General features: G+C 49.6%; 6 protein-coding genes and 1 long non-coding RNA gene across 8 annotated transcripts; 3 read left to right on the top strand and 4 right to left on the bottom strand.

The window, feature by feature from the left end:
- Positions 1-3679: 3679 nt before the first annotated feature.
- LOC112343231 lies at positions 3680-4201 on the top strand. The gene is made up of 3 exons (XR_002991201.1): positions 3680-3748; positions 3801-3947; positions 4004-4201. It is a non-coding gene; the product is annotated as an uncharacterized LOC112343231 (long non-coding RNA).
- Positions 4202-4351: 150 nt separating this feature from the next.
- On the top strand, positions 4352-5609 carry LOC112343230. The gene is made up of 4 exons (XM_024666361.1): positions 4352-4701; positions 4755-5098; positions 5161-5272; positions 5344-5609. Exons 2-4 carry the CDS (start codon positions 4974-4976, stop codon positions 5425-5427), a joined length of 321 nt encoding a protein of 106 aa, XP_024522129.1. The 5' UTR covers positions 4352-4701; positions 4755-4973; the 3' UTR covers positions 5428-5609.
- Positions 5599-7121, bottom strand: LOC112343229. The gene is made up of 4 exons (XM_024666360.1): positions 7002-7121; positions 6275-6949; positions 5728-6203; positions 5599-5665 (listed from the first exon to the last, which is right to left on the bottom strand). The coding sequence occupies exons 2-3, from the start codon at positions 6799-6801 to the stop codon at positions 6032-6034; spliced, it is 699 nt and encodes a 232-aa protein (XP_024522128.1). The 5' UTR covers positions 6802-6949; positions 7002-7121; the 3' UTR covers positions 5599-5665; positions 5728-6031.
- A 49-nt stretch (positions 7122-7170) lies between these two features.
- On the bottom strand, positions 7171-10821 carry LOC9630557 (protein CROWDED NUCLEI 4). Its single transcript, XM_002992678.2, has 9 exons — positions 10471-10821; positions 10200-10409; positions 9886-10139; positions 9559-9829; positions 9416-9499; positions 9224-9355; positions 7817-9171; positions 7684-7765; positions 7171-7612 (listed from the first exon to the last, which is right to left on the bottom strand). The coding sequence occupies exons 1-9, from the start codon at positions 10756-10758 to the stop codon at positions 7217-7219; spliced, it is 3072 nt and encodes a 1023-aa protein (XP_002992724.2). The 5' UTR covers positions 10759-10821; the 3' UTR covers positions 7171-7216.
- A 54-nt stretch (positions 10822-10875) lies between these two features.
- LOC9630556 (tRNA ligase 1) lies at positions 10876-15904 on the top strand. 2 transcript variants are annotated; one of them, XM_024666358.1, is made up of 28 exons: positions 10876-11136; positions 11202-11438; positions 11488-11538; positions 11588-11667; positions 11725-11824; positions 11880-11958; positions 12018-12138; positions 12189-12295; positions 12352-12480; positions 12534-12595; positions 12650-12799; positions 12845-12984; positions 13031-13062; positions 13120-13274; positions 13340-13419; positions 13467-13532; positions 13583-13863; positions 13922-14029; positions 14083-14180; positions 14228-14288; positions 14341-14417; positions 14472-14543; positions 14610-14686; positions 14744-14824; positions 14876-14978; positions 15035-15199; positions 15252-15506; positions 15572-15904. In XM_024666358.1, the coding sequence occupies exons 1-28, from the start codon at positions 10951-10953 to the stop codon at positions 15701-15703; spliced, it is 3285 nt and encodes a 1094-aa protein (XP_024522126.1). In that variant the 5' UTR covers positions 10876-10950; the 3' UTR covers positions 15704-15904. The 2 variants fall into 2 exon arrangements, with proteins under 2 accessions (XP_024522126.1, XP_024522125.1); XM_024666357.1 differs by having other exon boundaries at positions 11196-11438.
- LOC9645400 (pathogenesis-related protein PR-1) lies at positions 15800-16374 on the bottom strand. The gene has a single exon (XM_002992677.2). The coding sequence runs from the start codon at positions 16354-16356 to the stop codon at positions 15832-15834; it is 525 nt and encodes a 174-aa protein (XP_002992723.2). The 5' UTR covers positions 16357-16374; the 3' UTR covers positions 15800-15831.
- Positions 16375-17183: 809 nt separating this feature from the next.
- On the bottom strand, positions 17184-20180 carry LOC9630555 (pentatricopeptide repeat-containing protein At2g35030, mitochondrial). Its single transcript, XM_024666359.1, has 2 exons — positions 20021-20180; positions 17184-19948 (listed from the first exon to the last, which is right to left on the bottom strand). Exon 2 carries the CDS (start codon positions 19918-19920, stop codon positions 17761-17763), a length of 2160 nt encoding a protein of 719 aa, XP_024522127.1. The 5' UTR covers positions 19921-19948; positions 20021-20180; the 3' UTR covers positions 17184-17760.
- Positions 20181-22058: the final 1878 nt, after the last annotated feature.

Raw genomic sequence — 22058 nt, 5'->3', positions numbered from 1 at the left:
ATCACTGTCATTTTCTTTATCTCTATATGTTGAATCCTTGAGTTTGTCATGATCGTCATCATCTTCAGCACGCAGACTCTGCTGTTTCATTTTCGTGCAGCTATGCACAGGACTATGGGGAACTTCATCCGGATCCACGTCCATGTGTTGGAGCAGTCCCTTGCCAGCCTCAGGGAGGACCTGTGGAACTTGGCAGGGGCTGGCTTCTGGACCATGGCTAGAGATGACTCCTGGAACCGGAGCCTGGCTGGAGCTGGCTTCTGAAACCGGAGCTTCCCCCCTGCAATGAACACTGGTGATTAAAAGCGAGTGAGAAAGAGAGCATACTCCAATGCAGCCTTGGCAAGCTTCTGAGTGTTCACAGAGTAGGTGTCTCTGATTCGAATCTGAACCCGGCTCGCATTCTGTCATCACGAAGCTCATACATCTCATCTGGCCCTGGCATCAGCACAGGAAGCAGTGCATCCTACGCTTCCTGGTTCCGTTGCGGTATGATCGCCACACTGACCAGAAAGCATAAGAGCAAGTCTTCCTTGGTGATCTGCTTTCTGTTGAGGATGATGAAGCGGTTGAAGCAGACAAGCCCTTTTACTTCCAGCGGTTTCCCACACAGCTTGGTCACAAAGCCCCGGAGCTTGACAGTGTACTCAGAACATTCCGCAATTTTCCAGGTGATGTATTTTCTTTCCTCCAACAGTGCTTGTTTCTAACATTCAACCATGCGTATTTCAGTGCATTCAGGGGCTTCCAGAGGGCGGAATGCATAGGATTTCTCTCATCGTTATACTTTACCAATCCAAACTGAACTTCTCTTTAAAAATCAGGGACTGGCCAGTGAAAAGGCTCAAGGACGTCAAACCGAAACATCCAAACTTAAGTATAGGAAAGAAAATTACAGTGGATTCGGCAACCTTGATGAACAAGGTATAAAAAACTTTTTTATAAGCTGATATTTTGTCTGCTGAACTAACATCTTCTGCTGGCAGGGACTCGAGGTCATTGAAGCTCACTATTTGTTTGGAGCTGACTATGATGACATTGACATTGTTATCCATCCCCAATCGATTATACCCTCCATAATCAAGCCATAGGTAATATTAGTTGAATGCTGCGTCAACACACAACTAACACATCTAGTCAAATACAGGATTCCTCCATTCTGGTGCAATTGGGGTGGCCTGACATGCGACTACCTATTCTTTACACACTCTCTTGGCCGGATAGGATTCCATGCTCAGAAATCACCTGGCCAAGGCTTGATTTTGTCAAGTAAGCTTCACATTTTATCACCTTGTCCTTTGGAAACATTTATTCACACCGGAGCTTTGAAACAGGACTGGATCGCTAACGTTCAAAGCCCCCGACTGAGCAAAGGATCCATCCATGGACATATCCTATGCAGCTGGAAGAATGGGAGGAACCATGACAGGAGTCATGAGCGCGGCCAACGAGAAAGCAGTGGAGCTCTTCCTAGACGAGAAGTAAGCAAAATAGTTGGTTTCCAAGGATTCTTTTCTCATGATTGGTTATTTCGACATCATCAGATTGATCGAGAAGACTTGCGAAACGCACAAGTGAGATTTTGTCAAGGAGCCAAGCCTGGATGTTATCCTCGCATCCGACCAATGGGCCCGGATTTACGCTGCGGAAGTCGCGGCACGGGCCTCTCTGGTATGAGAATATATATACACCTCTGTTCTTTGAACTAAAAGCTCTTGTTGCTTGCGGTTCTCGATCGACTTAATTCGTAAAACGTTTCTTCCAGCTTCGTAGTCAGGGACAGGGTCCAAGAATGTACGCTGGAGGTCTCAAAGTCAGTGGATCTTTCTTGTTATCACGCGAGGAAGAATGGTGGTTGCTGGCAACCGAGTCGTAACCATGAGCACCAGCAGCAGCAGGATGATCGCAATGAGCGTGCACTTCCGGGAGCTCCTCTGGTGCTGCTTGGCATAGTGGCTGCGAGTTCCCTGTCCACGTAGTTGGCCGCCATGCAATCATATCTCAATGAGCTTCCACCAGCACAGCCATGTCGAGAAAAATCTGGTGGAGTTCCAGCAAGTTTTTCTTGATCTCCTTTCCCTCTCCCGGATCTCCTCGTACTGGATCGCCCTCTGGACGAACACCGGTCTCGACTCTTGATGGTCTTGTGCTGCACCGTCCAATAGACAAGATCTGACAGACAAACTTGAACATGTCACTCGCCTCTCAAACTTGATCATCCAAAATGTAAATGTAAATGTGGCAAACTCATGTATGCCCGAAGTTCATCCAACTTTCACGAGTTGGATTTCAATCTAAACAACAAGCATTATCATGCTATTGCATCAAAAGTCATGCAGAAGAAATGGGCGGTAGCTGCAGAAGTACACGATCTTGAGCCCACACTACATTGAAGGTGGTAGCCTCCAAATCACCAAGCTCTGGAGCGCGGTTGCACACAACAACATTTGGAATACCAAATCCAGAATCAGCATGCATGGTGTGGTAATGCCACTGCCTCTCCTCCAAGTCGTAGACCACAATGAAGCGACCAGAGTCTACATCCGGATAGCTTATATTCCCCTGAGATATGCAAGCGTAGCGACCACCTGCCGTAAACCAAAACAAGTCACCACCTAATCTGTCAACCCCATCCTGGTATATGGGATGTGTAGCAACTTTTTGCCACCCTTCTTCACCACCCTGCCAGCTGAAGACCTGAAACTCTTCAAAAGGTATGCAAGACATCATGTAGAAGCTGCCCTCGTGCCAGTGGAAACCCTTAGGACGAACATTATCTGGCGCCGCCGGCAAGCCCTTGTATGATCGATTCTTGGGGTTGTAGTGGACGGATGGAATGTACGTATTTCCAATCTCCCTCACCTCTTGAGCATCCATTAACTCAAGCTCGACGTCTTCTTTCCCTTCAACATCTAACAGAGGCTGCCAGCTCCCGGTGGAGGAGACGTAGAGAAAGCAACCGTGGATTGCCATGTACGCAACGTAGAGCTGATCATGATATCTGTTGAGCAGCAAAGAGAATGGACCCATTTCGTGGCAGGAAGGGGCCAAGCGTAGGCCATGGCTTCCAATTAACTGCTCCGGGATCATGAGACGTTCTCCATCACACGGGCTCCATGCTAATGTGCAATCGTCTGTGCCATTGCCTCTGTGAACGAGGACCCAGGTTTTTGAATCATCCATCTCCTCTATCCTATTTGCTACTTTAACCGCTGAACCTTTAGCCGATGGAAACAGCTCCAGCCCTGGATCAGAGACAATCTCCCACTCACCATCATCACCCGGTAACCATGCTCAAGACCTCAACCTAATTATCTAGGGTTCATCTGGATCTATGGCTTACACTCTCATGCGCGAGGAGCTCTTGGACTTTGTGCTATCCGAGAAGCTGCTTGGTATTGATTGGCATAGTTCATTTTTCGTCTCTCACTGCTTACAGCTACTACAGTACAGGCTTTCAATTTTGACGATTGATACAAGGAGTGGTATATAGACCACGGATCCCAGGAGAACAATGTTCACGTGCTCGAAACAATGGCTTTTCCCGCCGAATTTTTTCCAAATGGCATCCAGCCATACAAAGGTATGGGAGTTAGAATACACCATACCTTGACTGGTGTGATTTACCACAAGGACGGCTACTTTTGCTCTACCCACCGTAGATGCTTGGCGGATGAGAAAATGATGAAGGCTCACAAAGCTAAGGAGATTCCAGGATACCATGTATGTTACACTGCTACTTTGAGAGGTATGTTTTATGTGTTTTATTGCTTTCTATTTATTCAGCATTGAATTTTAAGAGACATTATCCCACTTGAAATGGTGCTGATCTTTGGTGGACTTGGAAGTATTCCAAAATCACATGGCCACGGTATTCTATCATCACAAGCTGGGTTCCACAAGTTGAGTTCTATGAGTGGCCTTTTGTATCATTTTGTGATCACGAGGTATTTGATTTATAGATGATATTTTTTTTACAACATTTATTTTTCTATTTTCTCAGTATCAAAGACATAGAATGGATCATGGAGGGCACGGACTGGACTTTCAAGATCACCTGCATCAATTGTAAAAAGTAGATCCTACAGTGGTGAAAGGAGTTGTGACTGTACACAAAGAAGGTTGAGTTAAAAACTCAGGGAGAGCGCCTCGAATGTCTAACCGTAATCCATCCCTGCCAAGAACAAAAAGAATAAAGCAAAAACCCGTCTACCTATAGCATATGTTGGTGTTTCCTTCAAAACGTTCGCCAGCATCACGTAAGGCAAGTGCTTCCCCAGACTTTTGGAGTGAGTCGTCTCTAAACATTCTCCACTCCCTCGACTCCGGAGCTAATGCCATCCGAGTGTGTGATGCAAGCTCCAACGAAGGATGTCCAGCCGATAGCTCCAGGCCTGAGAGGCATCGAATTCAGCAACTCATGAGCCTCCGTTAACTTCCCAACTCTTCCCAGGATGTCAGCCAGTAGTGCTAAGTTTAGGGCTCTTGGTTTGTATGCATTGCCGCTGCGATATTCCGAGCGATTGACCGCGCGTCTAGTGATTTCTGGGAGCTGCCGATGGCTTTGGAGGCTGTCTTTAGCAAATGCTTTTCTGGAGCTGGGATTTCTCATGGATGTGGAAATTTCTTTCTAGGGGGATTTGCAGCAGCTGAGCTCGAGCTCCAGGTCGTGTTTCACAGGAAGGAAATTGGCAGTAACAGGTGCGTGAGACACGTTTTCGACAGCGACAGTGCTCATTCGTGCATGTTTGCAGGCGCTCAATGTGGTACCTCCTCCAGTACGCAGGAGTACCCAAGAAATGCTGGTTCCTCTAAGATACGCTGCTCGTCAAATGATCCTCCCTCAGCTTGGCCAGAGCAATGGTGGATGGAGCTAGGAAAAAATCCTGGGATGGACCAAAGCCCATTTCACTTCTTGGATCCACGGGCTCCATCGGCACACAGGTTAGAATCCCTGTTTTCCTTCGTTTCCTATGCAAGCGATGAGGATGCTAACGTGGTGTTGTGCCACACACTTGACATCATCTCGGAAAACCCTGACAGATTCAAAGTTGTTGGCCTGGCTGCTGGCTCAAACGTTACACTTGTTGCTGATCAGGTAAACTACGAATTGGTCAGCCGTCGTATCTGTTTATACGAGCTTACACTGCCAATCAACAGGTCAGGAGATTCAAACCAAGCATGGTTGGGATTCGAGACCGAATTAAAAGAAGCCATTGCTGATCTTGACGAAAATCCAGAGATTGTCGTTGGGGACGAAGGAATTGTACAGGTACTTCAATTTGCTCAGTTGTTTTTTCTCATATTTTTTTTCTCTTGTGTTTGCTTTTTTTTGCTCTTCAGATAGCGTGTCATCCAGAGGCAGTAGAAGTTGTGGCATATTGGCGGAGGCAGCCGCGCGCATACCGGACAACAAAGATCGGTTGAATGCGGTGCTGGAGGTGGCGCAGCGAGTTTTCAAGCAAGCGTACGTTGTGGAGGGGCCTCGAGGGGAAATAGTTACATGCCTGTTGCAAGCACGTCGTTGAAGACTAAGTTTACTCAGCCGGCAGTCCATATGTTCTACCTCTTGCAAAGAAACACGGAATCAACATCCTACCTGCGGGAGATTTTCCTTGTTGGCTAGAGCAATATCCTTTCCAGCTGCTATTGCTGCTACTGTAGGCTGCAAAGAATATTATTGTACATGTCTAAGTGCTTGAAGAACAAACTTTCGTGTACGCTTACCTTGAGGCTAGCACAACCAACCATTCCTAGGCTTGAACGTGTCCGCGGTGAAGACGCAATCATGGTTGGTCGGATCCTTTCTTCAGCTGCAAGGACATTAGCTTCTTTGCCTGCTCGAAGTCCCACCACAAGCTCCCCACCACCGAGATCGGCTCAAAGAACCTGGTCGAAGAGGAGCTGCGCTCTTGCATTTGCGGAGGGATGACGAGGCCGAGCTTTCCGGCAGTATCTGCTACCAGTCCGAACACCTTTAAGTTGCGCGGAATGCACGAAAAAAACCTCCTGCAGGTCAGGAATGAACCGGCTACCTGTCCAAACCATGAAGACACCTTGTCCATGCAGACAATGATCTTCTTATCCGGTACGAAAATCTTGTTGGCCGTCTTCCGGATCGCTTCACACCATCCCAGTCCTGTCCTGGACCCGGCTTGGACACACGCACCTCCTCCAGCACCTCCCCACGGAGTTTAAGGTAGCTGGAGGAAAGAGCACCAGCAGCACAAAGTCAGCAAGCAAAAAGAGAAGATAGGAGAAGATAGTCGCGTACCTTTTAGCCACGGGTTCGCCAAAGTGTGGCTCCGACTGCTCCTTCATCCACTCCTCCGGAGATTTCTCTTTGATCTGAGTTAAAATGGCGAGAACCCATGCTGCCACGGCGTGTGGATCGTTGCTCATTTTGCTATTAATCAGCTGCTGCGCCACAGCACTTCGATCCGGGATGCCTGTAGACCCGATCTTGAGAAAGGAGACGTACACTACGTAGAAGCCCTTGGTGGCCAGCTCTCGCATGGTTCTTGACTTTCCCCACCCAGAGCTCTGCAGCACCATCGTCCATGCTGCAAGCTGCCCCATATCGTTGTGCCACTCGTCAAACAAGCCATTGATAACCTCTGCAACGTAGTCCAACACTTTGCAAGGATCCTGGTAAGGGCGATCCCAGGCCACCTGTAGCGCCTCCTTGACACTCAGTGGGTAGTCAACTTTTGGACGTACTGTGGTTGGAGATGCATACTCAAGCACGGCCAAGACGAGTCCCCGGCGTTTTGAATCGCTGTGAGCAGCCCTTCCATCCATTCCTGATTTCAACAGTAGAGGATCGTCCCAAGGGACGACGGTGGTGAGCCATGTGAAGAGGTTATCCGAGATATTGGCAGTGATGGATCAAACGGGGGCATACCCCGGGCCAGTTTCTCAAGAGCGTCGCGCTGGCTTGCAGGAAGTGCTGGGTGAGAGAGGCATGAGACACAAGATAGGCAGCTAAGTTGCGTACATACCACAAACATACACGTCGCGTGAGGGCGCAAGAGTGCGTCGCCATGCTCCTTGTTCAGCTCCTCCGCCGAGACAGTGTTAGGAACCGCAAGATTCGCACCGTCAAACTCCCATCGCACTCCGCCATCCCTAGTTCTACCAGGGTTTCCTACAAAACCTGATGTTGGAGACTGACTAAATCAAATTCCATTCTATAAGGATATACATACAACCCAAACTACGTCGTCATAAACGTCCATAGTTTCTTTCTCAAGGGCTGAGAATCACCACTGTCGCCATCGCCTTCACTCATGCCTTCTTCGTCATCATCCACTTCTTCATCCATCTCCATTTCCTCCTCCTCCTCCTCCTCCTCTTCTTCTGCCTCCTCATTGTCCTCGTCGTCTCCTCCTTGTGCTACTTCCTCCAGGCCCCCGTTCTCCACCTCTTCTGTCACCACCTCCACAGCCACGAACTCCTCGATGAGGCTAACAGTTTGTGCGCCCTCGCCCTCCCCTCCTTCCAAACCTCGCAAGTCTTGGTTGCCTACTGTAGTTGCATTGACTTCCTGGTCCGCGTCTCCTGTGGTCGGTCCATCCTCGCTCACACCGTTACAAGCGCCACCGTCGTGGCTCTGCAAAACAAAACCAACCAAACCAAAAAGTCACCTCATCACGCACGCACAGAAGAGGATGGGTATCTTACAGTAGCCGGGTCTTCACTCTTTTGCGATTTCTTGGTCGCCGAAGCTCCATGCGTTCCTCCTTGTGTCGCCAGCATACTTGCACTGAAATCGGTAAAGCGCATTAGGACGTGATACAAGTGTTTCTAGACTTACATTGTGGAGTCCCTGAAGTTGTACCGAGGGGTAGAGTCGCCATTCATCGCAGACTGTGACGCCTCCCGCTGTTTCCTCTTTTTCCTTCCACTGGCTGTCGCCTCCGGGTTCACTGCAGCACCCTCGCTCTCTTCCAGTCGCCTCTTCTTCCCAACTGTCAGTTCTGCTTGGTCCACGTCTGCTACTGGCACCTTGTCCTCCTCGCCACCCTGAGAAATGCTTTTCGGAAATATTCTGGACGCACAAGTTCGCAGCCATGACAATCGGCTCGGAGTGATGGTTCGACTTGGAGTAGAGCTTGGAAGGGGCTGCAACTCGTTCTCGGACGAAATCCTCCTGGCGGACATAACTTCCCCATCGTTGGCGTTCTTCTGTGAAGGTTGTTGCTCTGACATCCTTAAGCTGTCCTCGAGTTCCTTCAGGTCCTCCTTTAGCTTCCTCTGCCTCTCTGCTTCTTGCAGTACTTCTTGCCTTTCCGCCCGCAAAGCTTCTCGTTGCTCCTTCAGCTTCTCCCTCTGGACTTGTAACTCGTGTATATCCTTCTTTATTTCTTCCCATTCAGCTTCAGCAAGCTCGCGCTGTCCAATTATCGCCAACCGCTCCTTCTCAAGACTCCGCTTCTCGGACTCCACGCCATCCAAATCCTTTCTAGCTTTTTCACTTATCTGTGCCACCTCTTGGCGCTCCTTCTGAACTTGTGACAGTAAGCGAGCTTCCCGCTCCTCTGCTTGCTTCTCCATCTCCTCCACTTTCTTGGCCATGTTCCGTTCAAGCTCAGCATGCCGCAGATCAACATCACGGATCAGCTCTTCCCTCTCCCTTTCGAGCCTAGACAAAATCTCAGCTTTCTCCAGCTCTGCAGTTCGCGCCAGAGCTTCCCTTTCAAGTGCCAAGGTCTCCATTTCCCTGTCCACCTGCTCGCGGAGCTCTCGCCTTTCCTGCTTTAGCCGTTCCTCCTCGTCATGCAGCCACTTCATTGACTGGTTTTTACTCGCCTCGAAGTGATCGATTTCGTTCGTAAGCCTGTCCTTCCTTTCATCGAGTAACTCCCACTGAGCCTCGAACTTCTCCTTGTCTTTCTTAAGCTCGTCGGATTCTGTCGTTAAGTCTTGTTTACGTACCCGAAAATCGTCTATCTCCTCTTTCAACCGCAGCTGAACCTTGAGAAGATCTTCCCTCTCCTTCTCGATCACATTAAGCTTCTCCTTCTCCTCCTGAATCTGCATCTTGACCCCCTCGAGTTCATCTTTCTCGGAAGCTAACGCCAGACGAAGCGCGGAAATCTCCTTCTCAAAGTCGGCCTTCTTTGTCCTTAAAGCCTGCTCGTTCTCATCCAGGGTCCTCGAGATATCCTCCTACCATGCAGAAACAAATAAGCGCGTGAGGCACATAGAATACAATGTTTACCAGGCTTTGCTTTGACACAGCCAAAAGATTCTCCCGAGTACTCAAACTGGCTTCTAGATCAACAAGACGTTCCTTTTCCTTCGCGTTTGCTTGTTCAAGCTCTCGTACCATCTGCTCGTGTTGTTCAAATGCCTGGAAGAATGATAACAGGAATAGATACTTTAGCAGGCAGAACACAGTTCTTTTACTCACCCTGTCCCTGCTGGCAAGCTTCTCTTGTAGCAGCAAGATTTCCTGTTCCTTCTTTGTTGCAGCATTCTCCCTTTCCACAGCAGCCTGTGTAAAAGTATAAGACAAACATAAAAACAGAAACGTGTCGTATCGCATTCACTAACCTCCTCTCTCAGTGAAAGCGCAGACAGCAAAGCACTATACTCTGCCTGTTCTTGCCGTAGTGCAGAACGGTCCTTTTCTAGAACCTTTCTTGCTTCATCCAGGTCCCTCTCAAGTTTCGTAAGTGCATCATCCCTCTGTTGCATGTACTCCTCTCTCTTGTTCAGAAGCTTCTCGTTCTCCACAAATCTAGCCTGACTCTCTTCGAGGGTGCGTTCCCAGCCCTTGAGGTTCTGCTTTTCATGTTCAAGCTCCAGCTTATGCGCCTCGCACCTTTAACAAAGACTCTCAAATGTCAGAAGCGGGTTCCAGAAGATGAAAGGGCTTACTCTGCCAGAAAACTGTGGCGCTGCCTTCTCAAGGCGTCTTCACGAGACTCGACTTCCTGCAGCTTTCTTTCCGCGTCAGCGTGCTTCCTGTTTGCTTTCGCAAGCAACGCCTCCGCGGAATGTAGCTTAGACTCCGCCTCGAGCAGCTTTTCTTCAGCGCTCATTGCCGTTGCCTTGCCTTGTTGAAACTGCGTAGCAGCGGCTGCCTTGGCTTCAGCGACTTCCTCGTGCATTTCTTTGAGGGCCTTCTCGAGCTGGACACAAACGGCAAAGGTTGTGACAAGTGAAGAGAGAGCAAGGGCGCTGTAGCTTACGTCGGCCACGCATTTCTTCTCGGTGGTGACAGCACGCTTCAGAGATTCCTCGCGCCTCTCCGCCTCTTGCAGCGCAATCATGTGAGCGGATTGTTCCCGCTTGAGCCCATCTCTCGTCTCGTCAATCACGCTCTTGAGACGCTCCGACTCGCCGCGCAGCTTGTTGGATTCCAGGAGCAGCAGCCCCATCTGGTACTGGTAGTCGTACAGCTGGAGATCCAGGCCGAGCGTCGCGTGAGACCAAGACTACCCGGAAAGAAACAAGACCCACCTCAGTTTCGAGCTTGGAGATATGAGCGAGGAGAGCATTGCGATCCTTGAGCTCCAGCGATTCTTGGTCCAGCGCACCCGCTTCCCGGAATGTCTGCCAGATCTCGCTGCTGGACTTGCCCGCGCCATCTCCTGCGTCATTCCCAGCTAGGGTTCCGTCCGCGGACTGGTGCTGCTGCCGCCCATCTGGTGGTGAGGAGGAAGCAAACCTGACCTCTCGCCTTTCCGTGGACACAGAGAAGCCAGCTCCCCGGTTGGGCGTCGCGCCGCGCCTGTGCGGGGTAAACATCGCGCTCTCTTTCTCTTCTCGCAACCAAAAGCCCTAAACCCGTCTATCGGGACATTTCGCTAGAAAGCGGAATATTCCCCCGACGCTTAAACCCTGGCTAACCCTCATAGGTCTCGCGATTGGCAATGTGTGGAGGGAGGGGCTCTCTCTCCTCGTCTTCGTCTTCCTGGCTAGGAGAAGAATAGGGCTTCGATGAAAGGCGTCCGAGGCAAGGGCATCTCCTCATTCTTCCGTGTCTCTTCCTCCCCGCTCTGCCACTCTCCCACTCTCGCCCCCCATCTCTGGAGGCATTGCGTGCCATTCGGCGCCAGATTCCCGGCGCTGTCCCTGCCATCGGTGCCGCGGCGTGAGCTATGGCAAGTGATTGCGAGTGACGAGGTATATAAGCTGTGCATGCCTTGGCATTTAGGTTAACCTAGTCCTGTGTTTGTATGAAGAGGAAGATGCCTTCACAGCGCGGGCGAAAAGCCAAGACCGCCGACAGCGACGGTGCTACTGTCTGGGTGCCAAAGGCAACAATCTCCACATCTGCGCAGCAACAGCGTCCCTCCTCGCAGGCCGCCGTGGCCGAGCCCATGACCGAGACGGCCTATCCCGCCAAAAAGGGCCAGACCAAAGTCAAGTCGGAAGTTCGGGCCACCTTCTATCCCAAGTTTGAGAATGAAAAGTCCGATCAAGAGGTACTGCCTTGTCTTTCTACTCGTTTGGTTTATAGAATTGTCTTGGTAGATCCGAAGTAGGATGATCGAGGTGGTGGCTTCCGGCAGAGGTGTTGTGGAGGTGAGTTCCCGAGCAATGAAAAGAAGCTTGCTTATCCAGGGTTGTGTAGGTCACCTTGAAACATTCTGGATCCCTGTTTATGTACGCTGGTGATGGACAGGCTTTCGCGAAAAACAGCTATGGAAATCTGTAAGGCGGTTTACTCTTGGCGTGGTTTTCACGTAGTTTGTTTTTTGTTTGTGCCAGATATACGGCTGTTGGTGTGTATGTTCTGGGAAAAACACTCGAACAAGCATGGGGCGATCAAGCCAAAGCCAAGCAGAGAGAATTCAATGCATACCTTAAGGTTTGCTCAGGGTTTTTGCCAATGGTATCATGTCAAACTGATTTTTATTTCCCAGGAACACCGTATTTCAATCTCCATGGAACTTGTGACGGCTGTGCTTGGTGATCACGGTCAAAGGCCTCTCAAAGATTACGGTCTGATGTCTGTTATTCTTGTAACAACGGCACTGACTTCTACCTTGTTACATGAACAGTGGTGGTGACAGCAGTAACAGAGCTTACAGGCCGTCCCAGATTTTTTTCTACCCCCGATCTTGTGGAATTCTGCAGGAAGTGGCGTCTTCCTACGAATGAGGTGTGGTTATTCTCCACAAGGTATGTTTACGATCTACTTGATCTGTCATTGCGAATGAATTTCTCGTCAGGAAGTCCGCTTCAACGTGTTTCGCGGCTTACGACGTCTTATGTGAGCAGAGCATTTATACGCTTGTCCGCGACAACTTCAACAAAATTGCAGATGCGACTGTCCCAGGTATTTGTTGCTCCTCTACTTGCGTTTCTCTTGAATGTTTCCTTCTTGTGGTGTAGGCACCGAAAGTCATGCCGTAGTGCAAGGGGAAATACTGGAGGGACTGGTTGCTCGTATCGTTTCTTTTGAAAGTGGCAAGAAGCTAAAGCTTGTCGCTGAGAAATATCCTGTTCCAGATCATGCACCTGGTAAATGTATTTCTTCAGTTTTGATCGGTATGTTTACGATCGAGCTCTTGCAGGTGCTTACACTGCGCCTGGTCTCCGTGAAATATGCATGGCAAACAGGCAGTCTGAGAAAGAGGTACAGGGTAGCTCTTGACGTGCGGACTAATGATCATGTCGTCCAATTTTTCAGCAAAGCAAGGCTCTTTTGAAGGCTGTTGGCACCGACTTTTGCTCGGACTGGAATGCATGGTTTGACAAGGAAAAAGATGCTGCTCAGACAGCGTGGCTAAACAAATTTCTACAAACACCTCCTGCGGATGATCCCACAGCTAAACTTCAGGTACCACTATGTTCTTTTGTTCTGCCTCTAAACTTCTATGGGCAGGAAATGGTGAACTTGCTACGCCAAAAAAATATGCGGGTGAAGTTTAAATGTCAGTCTCGCCAAGGCTCGGAGAACGAGTTCACAATGACTATTCATGTACTACAAGACTCTGTATTTAGAAGATATCAGAAGGAGATGCAGTATGTGATTTTCTTTCTGCCGCATTCTCTAATAATTTCTGTGCAGGTACAATCCAAGCCTGTGGCCTTTATACAGAGGTCCGGTTTTTTTAACAAGGAAACTTCATAACATCTGACTTTTATATGTTTCTACAGGTTTCTTTGTGGATGTTATGTTAACCAGAGACTCGCAAAACAATTCTTCTTCTTCTAATGAGACGGAAGAAGTGACTTTGGGACACCTGGACCAAGATGCAATGGCGGATGATGCTGAGCACTTGATGGTGAAATTGAAGTTCTTGACATACAAGGTAACACTTTTTTGCTTGTCTTCTTATGTGGTAACCTCAACTGGATGGTCTTTTCTCTCTTTCAGATTCGTACGTTCCTTATTCGTAATGGTATTGATATTCTGTTTAATAAGGGGAAGCAGGGTTATAAAGACTATTATTTCAGGTACTTTGGATTCGAAGTTTTGGGCTCAGCTTATGTTTATTTGCCAGGCAAATGCAAATCTGGGGCACTTCTGCGGAAAAGCAGCGAGAACTTTCCAGGATGTTGGATGAATGGTATTTTGTTAGAATCGCTGATTGCAGCTGCTCATCCTCTTGCTTTCCAGGGCTTCACACATCACACAAAAGATTAAGATTGGCAAGCTCAAAGAAGGGTCCTATCTTTCAGAAGCCGAACCGTTTCTGAAAGCTTTTGCTAGTCGCAGTACAAAGAACCAGCTACTGGTTGGTCAAGCTGGTACTGATATCGACACCGCGGCGCACCTAGCTGCATCTCGTGAAGGTGATGACGAGGAAGGTGATCTTAAACAAGACGTTGGAGCTTCGCCGGATGTGCCGATTTCCCATGAAGGCATCAAGGCTAAGGGGCTGCTCGTGTTTTTTCCTGGTACTTGCTTACTATCGTTTATCGTGGATCGCTTAATCGTCAACTTTTCTCTTTGTAGGAATACCTGGGTGCGCAAAATCTGCACTTTGCAATGAGATTATCAGCACTCCAGGTGGCATCGGTGATAAAAGACCGATGAAAAGCTTAATGGGAGACATGATAAAGGGTATGGCGTTGCTATGAGCGACTGACTCAATATTGAGCGTCATCTCGTTGCAGGACGTTACTGGCCGAAGCTTGAAGAGGAAAGAAAGAAAAATCCAAACGTAATTACTCTGGCTGATAAGAATGCTCCGACTGCGGATGTGTGGAAGCTGGTAAGTATTTTCTTTTAGCCTGTACTACTACTCAAGCACCGTTTCAGGTGACCGATATTTGCAAGTCAACTGATGCCACTGCGGTTCCCATAGTTCCTGACTCTGAAGGTTTGACGGCTTGTATAAGCAGAGGAACTTCTAATCATCCTGGTTATTTCAGGCACGGATTCAAATCCATTTTCTTTAGATGCCCTTGCTGTTTTTATTTTCCGAGTACTTCACCGAGAGAAGCATCCGGTATGCTTTCGTATGTTGAGGCGCTGCTTTTTCTTTACTGCCTGTTTGTCGCAGGGCAACCTTGACAAAAACTCCCTATATCCTGGATATGTGCTTATGATGTTCTACAACCTGTACGATGGGATGGTCTGTATCCTTTTCTTTTCTTCATTTTGTTTTCTTTCCTTACTAGCACGATAATTTTGTGTATAGGATCGAAGTGAATTTGACGCGGAGCTACACAAGCGGTTTGGCTATCTGATCAAATTTCCCTTGTTGAAGCCGAATCGGTAAAATCTTGTCCTTTATATTTCTCCCGGAAGCGAGTTACGACGCATGAATTCCAGACCTCCTCTGCCGGGACCTCTGAAAGCTGTGCTCGACGAAGGACTTGAGCTGTTCAGGAAACACGCCGCAAAGCATGGGAAGTAAGTCATCTGATGGTTTGTGGTTGTTATTCTAAGTTTCCCGCTTCGCAGGGCGGATCCATCGAAGGGAAGCTTCAAGGGAGAGTGGGACGCATGGGAGAAAAAACTGAAGGACACCATGCTTGCACATTCGGCACACATAAGTGGCATTCAGGTAAAACCGTTTTTTCGATTGACAGTAGTTTAGTCATGACAGAGGTGCGCTTGCAGGTTCCCTTCGAAGATGTTGTCAAATCTGTTCGAGAGAAGCTTCGTGATGTGGTTACTGGCAACGTTCAAGTTCACATGCCAGATACCCAGGAGCGTAAGTTTCGTGCATTCAATTACGCTGCGGTCTCCTTACCCGTGGATGGCATTTTGAGCGCTCTGGCCAAGGTAAGTGTCCTAAAGTTTTGAGACGAATTTGGATTCACAGGTTGTGCTACAGGTATCGAGCGCAGACGCCGGAGCAAAGGCGTTTCTGGCTCCAAAGAATCTTAGCAACACCCTTCGTGCCGGGCATGTGACACTTGCGCACGTTCGCTCTCACGGTGCGGCAGCGGTGGCGGAGTATGGCGCATACGTTGGGACGGAAGTGCCGGTTAAGTTCACAGCATTCTTGTACTGCCCAAGGATGTGTGCTTTCGAGGCTCAGCTAGACAGCAAAAGCGTGGCTTCCAAAAACCCAATGCCGCACGTCACGGTGAGTTTTTTTTTTCTTTTCTTTGATTCTCTTTATTTCACTGGACTGACCTTCGTTCCGCACAGTTATGGACCGCTCCTGGCACGCCACCCAAGGAGGCAGGATCGCTGGGCAAGCTAGCTGCGGAGGGCCAAGCTACTCGAGTGGTGCTTCGGCAGCCAATCGTGGTGACGGGCAAGGTGGAGTTCAAGATGTGAGACAGTAGACTCAGAGAGAGAGAGAGAGAGAGAGAGACATAGGTGGTTTTTGTGAATACCCCTCACCCCCTGTGTAGAGTTGAGTGAGCGACTGTGGATCGCGCGAGATGAGAATTGGAGAGAGGTAGCTAGTAAGGCCTCTGGCCAATGTAGTTCCCTGGGGGATCGTAGTTGCAGATCATGAACACATCCCCGTCGGCACAGGTGACTCTTGCGCATCCCACCCGCGTTGAGCTTCTCCACACGATCTGTGTGTAGTGGCCACAGTCGTCGTTGAAGAGGCACGAGTTGGAGTAGTAGTCATACCAGCGGCGCTCGTCCACCCAGGCGTCGACGGCCTCGGACGGGCTCCACGGCTTGCCCCGCCCCCAAAAGATGTTCTCGCCGTAGGGACCCCCCGAGTGCTGGAGATAGCAGTTGCCCGACGCCTGCTTCTGGTTTGCCCACCACTGCGCGTACGCTGCCAGCCGGTTGTCCCACACCAGCGGCGGAACACCCACGCTGTAGCGAGCTCGGTTCTGGCCGTAGAGGAACTGCGCCACGAATGCGTTGTATCGGGGCGGCCAGTAGCTCGCGCCTGCCAGGAGCGAGCAATGCAGCACGTAGCACACGGCCACCACGCAGTGGTATCTTCGATCAACCATGAATCTCATAGCATGAATGTATGTACGTAGTGTAAGTGTCTGTCTCTATCTATGTATCTATGTATCTATCTGTCTAGAGCCCGAGACGACCCTGCTTCAAATGCCTACCTCTTCTTCTTCTTCTTCTTCTTCTTCTTCTTCGCTTCTGGGGGCTTTATAAACTATCTATCCGTCGTGCGAGCAGCCAGGAAGCTTTATGAGCGCCACTGTCCAATGCGAGTGCGTGGTTGAGTGGGAGGAGCTCTGTTGCTACAAGAGAAGCGGCGCTCTCTTTCTCTTTTTGCCATTGCGCGGTGCCAGCCTTTACCAAGTCGTTGGAATCTTTGTTTGGCCCCGTAAAGTAGTATATATGCGATGCGCTCTGGCTGGCCGAGGGATGGTGAAAAGGATGGATTGGCAGCGAGCATTCCTTTGCTTCGCTCCGCTTGCAATGGCTGGCTTGATTGCACATGGGCGCAAGCGCGCGAGAACATGGATGTACACTCAATTCACACTTTAGCTGCCACCGCCTGACACAACACCCACCAGTTGAGCAGTCACCATTTCAAAAGCTTACAAGGCTTATAGGTGAGAAGACAAGCAAGAGGAGAGGAGAAAAGAGTGGCGCGCGACGGGGCGAGTGAGGCCTATAGCTAGGAAATCGGCTATTAGTCACTGTTTCAGAGTTAGGGGTCACGGGAGGCTCTTGGCTGTCTGCTCTCTCCTCTGCCTGTACGCGAGCAGGACAGGATTGGTCAAAAAGCCGCGCGCGAATTCATTATTTGATCCAAGCCGAGCTGCTGCGCCAATGTGGATGGCTGGTCTCCATCCATGCCTTCTTCCAGGAAGACTTGTGCTAAACTAAACACTATTTTATTATCCAAAGCGTGGAAAATGCTATCTCGAGTTCTTGAACATCGAGCCTTTCCTGGCTGATTCGATCCCATTACCAACATTTTTGGCCAGCGTAAGCTTCTTGACAACGATAAATCGACGTTATTCCCATTATCCATTATCATTATAGATTTACTCACCTCCACCATGAGAACACCGTCCATCCGAAAAGTGGCCAGGAAAGATGATCACGTTCTACTGCTGTGATGCCCGGTTGATACTCGATCACTGTAACTACTATCCACCAGCAAGAATGGATGTTTAGCCGAAGACTAGGCGAGGTAAAAAGTGGTCACCTATGAGGAAGAATGTCGCAATCTTGTTGCTGTGTAGTAGAGAAGGGAATTCCGCAAATCCTAATCCGAAAGAACCAGTAACATTGATTAATGCATGGATGAATGGAATACGTTTCTTTTCTCGATGGTGGATGAATCCGACGCATCTGCAAGGCTCCCCCTGCGACCCTCATGGCGGAAGGCAGGCGCGGATCAAGCTCAAGTCGGCGCGATCGAAAAGCACCCTCGATAGATTTAGCCGGTCCTAAGGGAGACTGGGGCTTCGTCGTTGATCGGAGTTGAGCTCGTTTGCAAGCAGCGTGGTCCATGCCACACCACCGGGAAGAAACGGCATTGTAAGCAGCAGCTCCCGAGCATCCTTGCTCCGTCCCGCCCGCCCCAACACGTCCAGCATGCAGTGGTAGTGCTCGCTCGAGTGGCTTATCCCATAGTCACTCGCCAGGCCCATGAAGTAGCGCATCCCCTTGTCCAGCAGGCCCCCGTGGCTGCACGAGAAGAGGACGCTCAGCATTGTCACTTGATCGGGAATGATGCCCTCCACCCCCATTGCACTGAAAACCTCCACCGCCGCAGCGCCTTGTCCGTTGTGGGCATTTGCGGCAATGAGAGCACTCCAAGACACCACGTCTCGTTCCGGCATCCTATCAAACGTCACCCTTGCTTCCCTCAGATGGCTGCTCTTCCCATACATGCTGATCACGGCATTGGACACCAACGTGTCGCCCGTAACGAGCTCCGATCCGTAGGCGTCTCCAAAGCTGGAGAGGACGATTCTCCCCTGGGACACCAGCCTCACGCTGGCGCAGGCCTCGAGGGCGCTCACCAGCGTCACTCTGTCACCTTGAAAACCCTCCATATCCATCGCCCGCACCAGCTGCAATGCCTCCTCGCCTTGCTCGCTCTGGGCATACGCCTGGATCACAAAGTTCCACGATATCACGTCCCGCACCGGCATCTCCTGCAGAAGCAACTCTCGTGCCGTGTCCAGATCCCCGTTGTGCGCATGCCCGGCAAGCAGCGCGTTCCAGGTGACCACGTCCTTCTCCGGCATCTCGTCAAACAGCGCCTTGGCCGCAACAACGTCGCCAGCCTGCGAGTAGGCCTGGACAAGCACATTCCACGCCACCCGGTTGCGCAGCGGCATGCTGTCAAACGCACGGCGTGCCACCCTTAAGTCACCAGCGTCGGCGTACATGCCGACCATGCTGCTCCTCGTCACCACGTCCTGTTCCGGCATCTTGTCGAGGAGTGCCTCTGCCTCGCGAATATTGCCCTCCCGAGCGTAGGCAGTGATCATAGTGTTCCACGTCCTTAAGTTCCGCCGAGGGGCTCTGTCAAAGAGATCTTTCGCCCTTGTCATGTCGCCGTGCTGGGAATGAGCTGCGATCATCGCGTTCCACGACACCATGTCTTGCTGCGGCATGCTCTCGAAAACTCTCACAGCCATTTCCACCTCTCCAACTCGAACGTATGCCTGTATCAGCGCATTCCAAGCCGCAACGCATGTCTCCGGCATAGCATCAAATGCCTTGCGGGCCTTGTCAACATGTCCGTACCTGGCATACGCTGCAATCAAGCTGGTCCACGACACCAAGTTTTTCTCCGGCATCGCATCAAACAGCTCCCTCACCTGAGTCATATCTCCCGATTCTGGATCATCTTCCTGAGATGAATATGCAGCAAGCATTGCGTTCCAGGAAACCACATTTCGCTCTGGCATGCCGTCAAACACTACTGTTGCCTTGTCCACTTGCCCTTCCCGGGCATACGCTGCAGCCATAGTCGTCCACGACACAACATCCCTCTGTGGCATAGAATCGAAGGTTAGCTTGACTCCTGCAATATCGCTGTTTTGAGAGTACGCTTGCAGCATGGCGTTCCACGCAACCAGGTTTCGCTCTGGCATCAGATTGAAGAGGGTGACTGCCTCATATAGCTGGCCGCAGGCAGCATACACAGAGATGAGAGCCACCCATGCAATGAAATCTCTCTCTGGCATCTTGTCGAATTTTTCTTTTGCGCTCTTGCAGCTTCCTTCCCGAGAGTAGGCTACCACCATGACCACCCAAGAAACAAGATCGCGACGAGGCATTCTCTGGAATAAAAGCTCGGCCTCCAGCATATGCCCGTGTTGGGCATATGCAGAGACAATAATGTTCCAGGAGAAGACGTTGGGGCATGCCAAGCTCTCAAAGACCTTTCTCGCGTTTTCTAGGCTTCCACACTTGCTGTACATCTCCACGATCATGTTGCACACGTAGATGTTCCCACAGTGCTGGCTTTGTGCGAATAGCGAGTGCAGGCGTTGGCCGGCAGCGAGGTTCTTTGTCCTGGTGCACAGCTTGAAGGCCTCGGCGTAGGAATTGGGATCGTCTGGGATGGGACACACTTGGAGCTTGGCCATCTTCCATCACTTCATACGCAGGACACGTCTGGAAAGAAGTGAAAAGCTCCATGAATGACACAAGCAGCAGCAGTAGCAGCGAATTGTCAACACTACGCACCACGAGGAATGATGACGTGAGAAATCGTTAGTCCTTTGGGTCCTTTAGGATGCACGCGTGCCTTGTGCTCCCTTGCTGCATAGTGGCTGAGCGATCCGATCATCCATTTATCCCAGCCTTGGAAAGCACCTAGGCTAGAGCGCCTTGAAACTTGCCCCAAGATCAAAGTTAGAACCAGAATTAAAAAAAATGTAACAATGTTTATATGCTTATTTTTAGACCATGGACATGAAAAAATTTAAAATAAATATGGAAGTAGAGATATGTATGAAGATTTCAAGGTGTGAGTATGAGAAATAATTTAAATTTAGAACTGAATTTATGGTGAATAGAAACGAAGACAAGCTATCGTACGAGAATAAACACTCTAATAGCAACACTATATTGTAGGATTTTTGTAAAAATTTAACGTATATTTATTATTACATGTGGATTAGGTATACTAAAAATCTGAGAACGCAGCTACATTACTCGTGATTTGTTTGTATACACACTCACTTACACTTTGTTCCTTGAGCTTGAATTTGATTTGCGTCTGTATGTACATAGCATCATTCCCTTATAAAAAATTTACAAAGAATTCCTAATTCTCAGCTGCCAAACGTCTTCACTAGCTCATTTTCTAGTAGCGCCAATCCTCCTACTATCTGAGCTAAGAGCTTCAGCTCCTTATGCACACTAAAAGGTATCTACCTGGCTTCTTCGAAACACACCTCAACAATGGAGCTCTTGAGTTTATTGCCACGGCCACAATGGACTTACTTATAAACCCTCCTCTAAATCAAATCCTGTAAAACCGCCAATCTGCTTACAAATACCCCAGGCATATGTAGTATATCCACCTGTTTTGTAGCACGTCATTTACTCGACTGACTTTTGAAACAAGCAAATCAAATCACTTTCTTCCTTGATTTTGTTCAAACAAGAGCTCCCATCCCCGTATACTCCTGTAGCTGGAATGGACCTGTTCTGGAAATGGATCCCCGGTTAGCCGGACAATGTGAAGGTGTGAGAGGGCGATTAGAGAGTACGCCCTTGAGCCCAGGCAAATGTCAATCCCTGGCCAGTGTACGCGGGCGCATACGTATCGGTGATGCTGTGTGTGGCGTATGTACCGGCGAAAAGTCAATGAGCCATCCCCAAGCTCCCAGTTGTGACAGACAGATAATCTCAAAGTCAACTGCCCAACTTCCGGAACAAAGAAGAAGGAGAGACGAAGAATTGCAGGCCCAGCGCAAAACGCAAAGAAAGCTCCCTACCCCGTCCTTCCTGACCGTCGGTGATCGGGGCGACCGCCGCCAGTCAACGTTCGACTAGCCCATCCGACGGTGGAGAGCCTGCCCCTTCCAACGGCTGGATGCACCCTTTATAAAGGGCGCATTTTGGATGGATGTTTTGCTGCTTCTTCGTTCGCTAACTACACGGGGCGTTCCTCCTTCTCTTCTCGCTTTCTCCTCTCTCTCTCTCTCTCTCTCTATACTGCTTTGTAAGATCAATCTCTTGAAACCGTAGTTTGAATCTTACTAGTCATGGGTATTCGCTGCAGCCTCTTGTTTCTTTCCTTGCTGCTAGTTGTCGACGTTCTCGCCCGGCCTCTTCCACCAGGTGAATGCAGTAATACTGCGGCAGAAACGAGTCCTGACTCACGGATTCGTCTTGCGTTGTGTTGTGCAGTACTAGAAAACAAGAAGGATGCAGTGGAAGCAGCAGAGATCCTAGCTGAGAAGGAGGACTTGGATGCTGCGAGTGTGGTAATATACATACACAATCTGATTCGAGGCCTGCTTTGAATTTGATCTCATGTCAAACACATGTTGGTTTTCATGACAAAACGCAGCAGCTGAAGGCGCAAGTCAAGTGCGAGGAATCCAAAACAGCTTCCGATCGTGTTGCTCGAGAGCTGGCTGACAAAGCTCCGGTGCCTGCTGATCATATAGATTACATCTACGATGTGGATCCTTGATCCAGGCCTCTCTTTTTTTTCTCTACCCGAATTCGAGCTCAAGAGTGCCCAAGATATGTACTATAGAGTGTGAGG

The sequence above is a fragment of the Selaginella moellendorffii genome, unplaced genomic scaffold (assembly GCF_000143415.4).
Source record: "Selaginella moellendorffii unplaced genomic scaffold, v1.0 SELMOscaffold_140, whole genome shotgun sequence".
In the NCBI taxonomy this organism is placed as follows: domain Eukaryota; kingdom Viridiplantae; phylum Streptophyta; class Lycopodiopsida; order Selaginellales; family Selaginellaceae; genus Selaginella; species Selaginella moellendorffii.
The sequence above is the reverse complement of the archived record's forward strand: the minus strand, read 5'-3'. Positions and strand labels throughout refer to the sequence as shown.

Bases quoted from the DNA above. Each gene is read 5' to 3' on its own strand.
- LOC112343230 (XM_024666361.1), top strand. From the start codon at position 4,974: ATGCAAGCGATGAGGATGCTAACGTGGTGTTGTGCCACACACTTGACA. The intron at 5,099-5,160 runs GTAAACTACGAA...GCCAATCAACAG, and splicing joins TTACACTTGTTGCTGATCAG to GTCAGGAGATTCAAACCAAG. The intron at 5,273-5,343 runs GTACTTCAATTT...TTTGCTCTTCAG, and splicing joins GGGACGAAGGAATTGTACAG to ATAGCGTGTCATCCAGAGGC.
- LOC112343229 (XM_024666360.1), bottom strand. From the start codon at position 6,801: ATGGATGGAAGGGCTGCTCACAGCGATTCAAAACGCCGGGGACTCGTC. The intron at 6,204-6,274 runs GTACGCGACTAT...TCTTTCCTCCAG, and splicing joins GGCGAACCCGTGGCTAAAAG to CTACCTTAAACTCCGTGGGG.
- LOC9630557 (XM_002992678.2), bottom strand. From the start codon at position 10,758: ATGTTTACCCCGCACAGGCGCGGCGCGACGCCCAACCGGGGAGCTGGC. The intron at 9,830-9,885 runs GTAAGCCCTTTC...TCTTTGTTAAAG, and splicing joins CGCCACAGTTTTCTGGCAGA to GTGCGAGGCGCATAAGCTGG. The intron at 9,500-9,558 runs GTTAGTGAATGC...ACTTTTACACAG, and splicing joins CGCTTTCACTGAGAGAGGAG to GCTGCTGTGGAAAGGGAGAA.
- LOC9630556 (XM_024666357.1), top strand. From the start codon at position 10,951: ATGAAAGGCGTCCGAGGCAAGGGCATCTCCTCATTCTTCCGTGTCTCT. The intron at 11,439-11,487 runs GTACTGCCTTGT...TTGTCTTGGTAG, and splicing joins ATGAAAAGTCCGATCAAGAG to ATCCGAAGTAGGATGATCGA. The intron at 13,533-13,582 runs GTATTTTGTTAG...CTTGCTTTCCAG, and splicing joins TCCAGGATGTTGGATGAATG to GGCTTCACACATCACACAAA.
- LOC9645400 (XM_002992677.2), bottom strand. From the start codon at position 16,356: ATGAGATTCATGGTTGATCGAAGATACCACTGCGTGGTGGCCGTGTGC.
- LOC9630555 (XM_024666359.1), bottom strand. From the start codon at position 19,920: ATGGCCAAGCTCCAAGTGTGTCCCATCCCAGACGATCCCAATTCCTAC.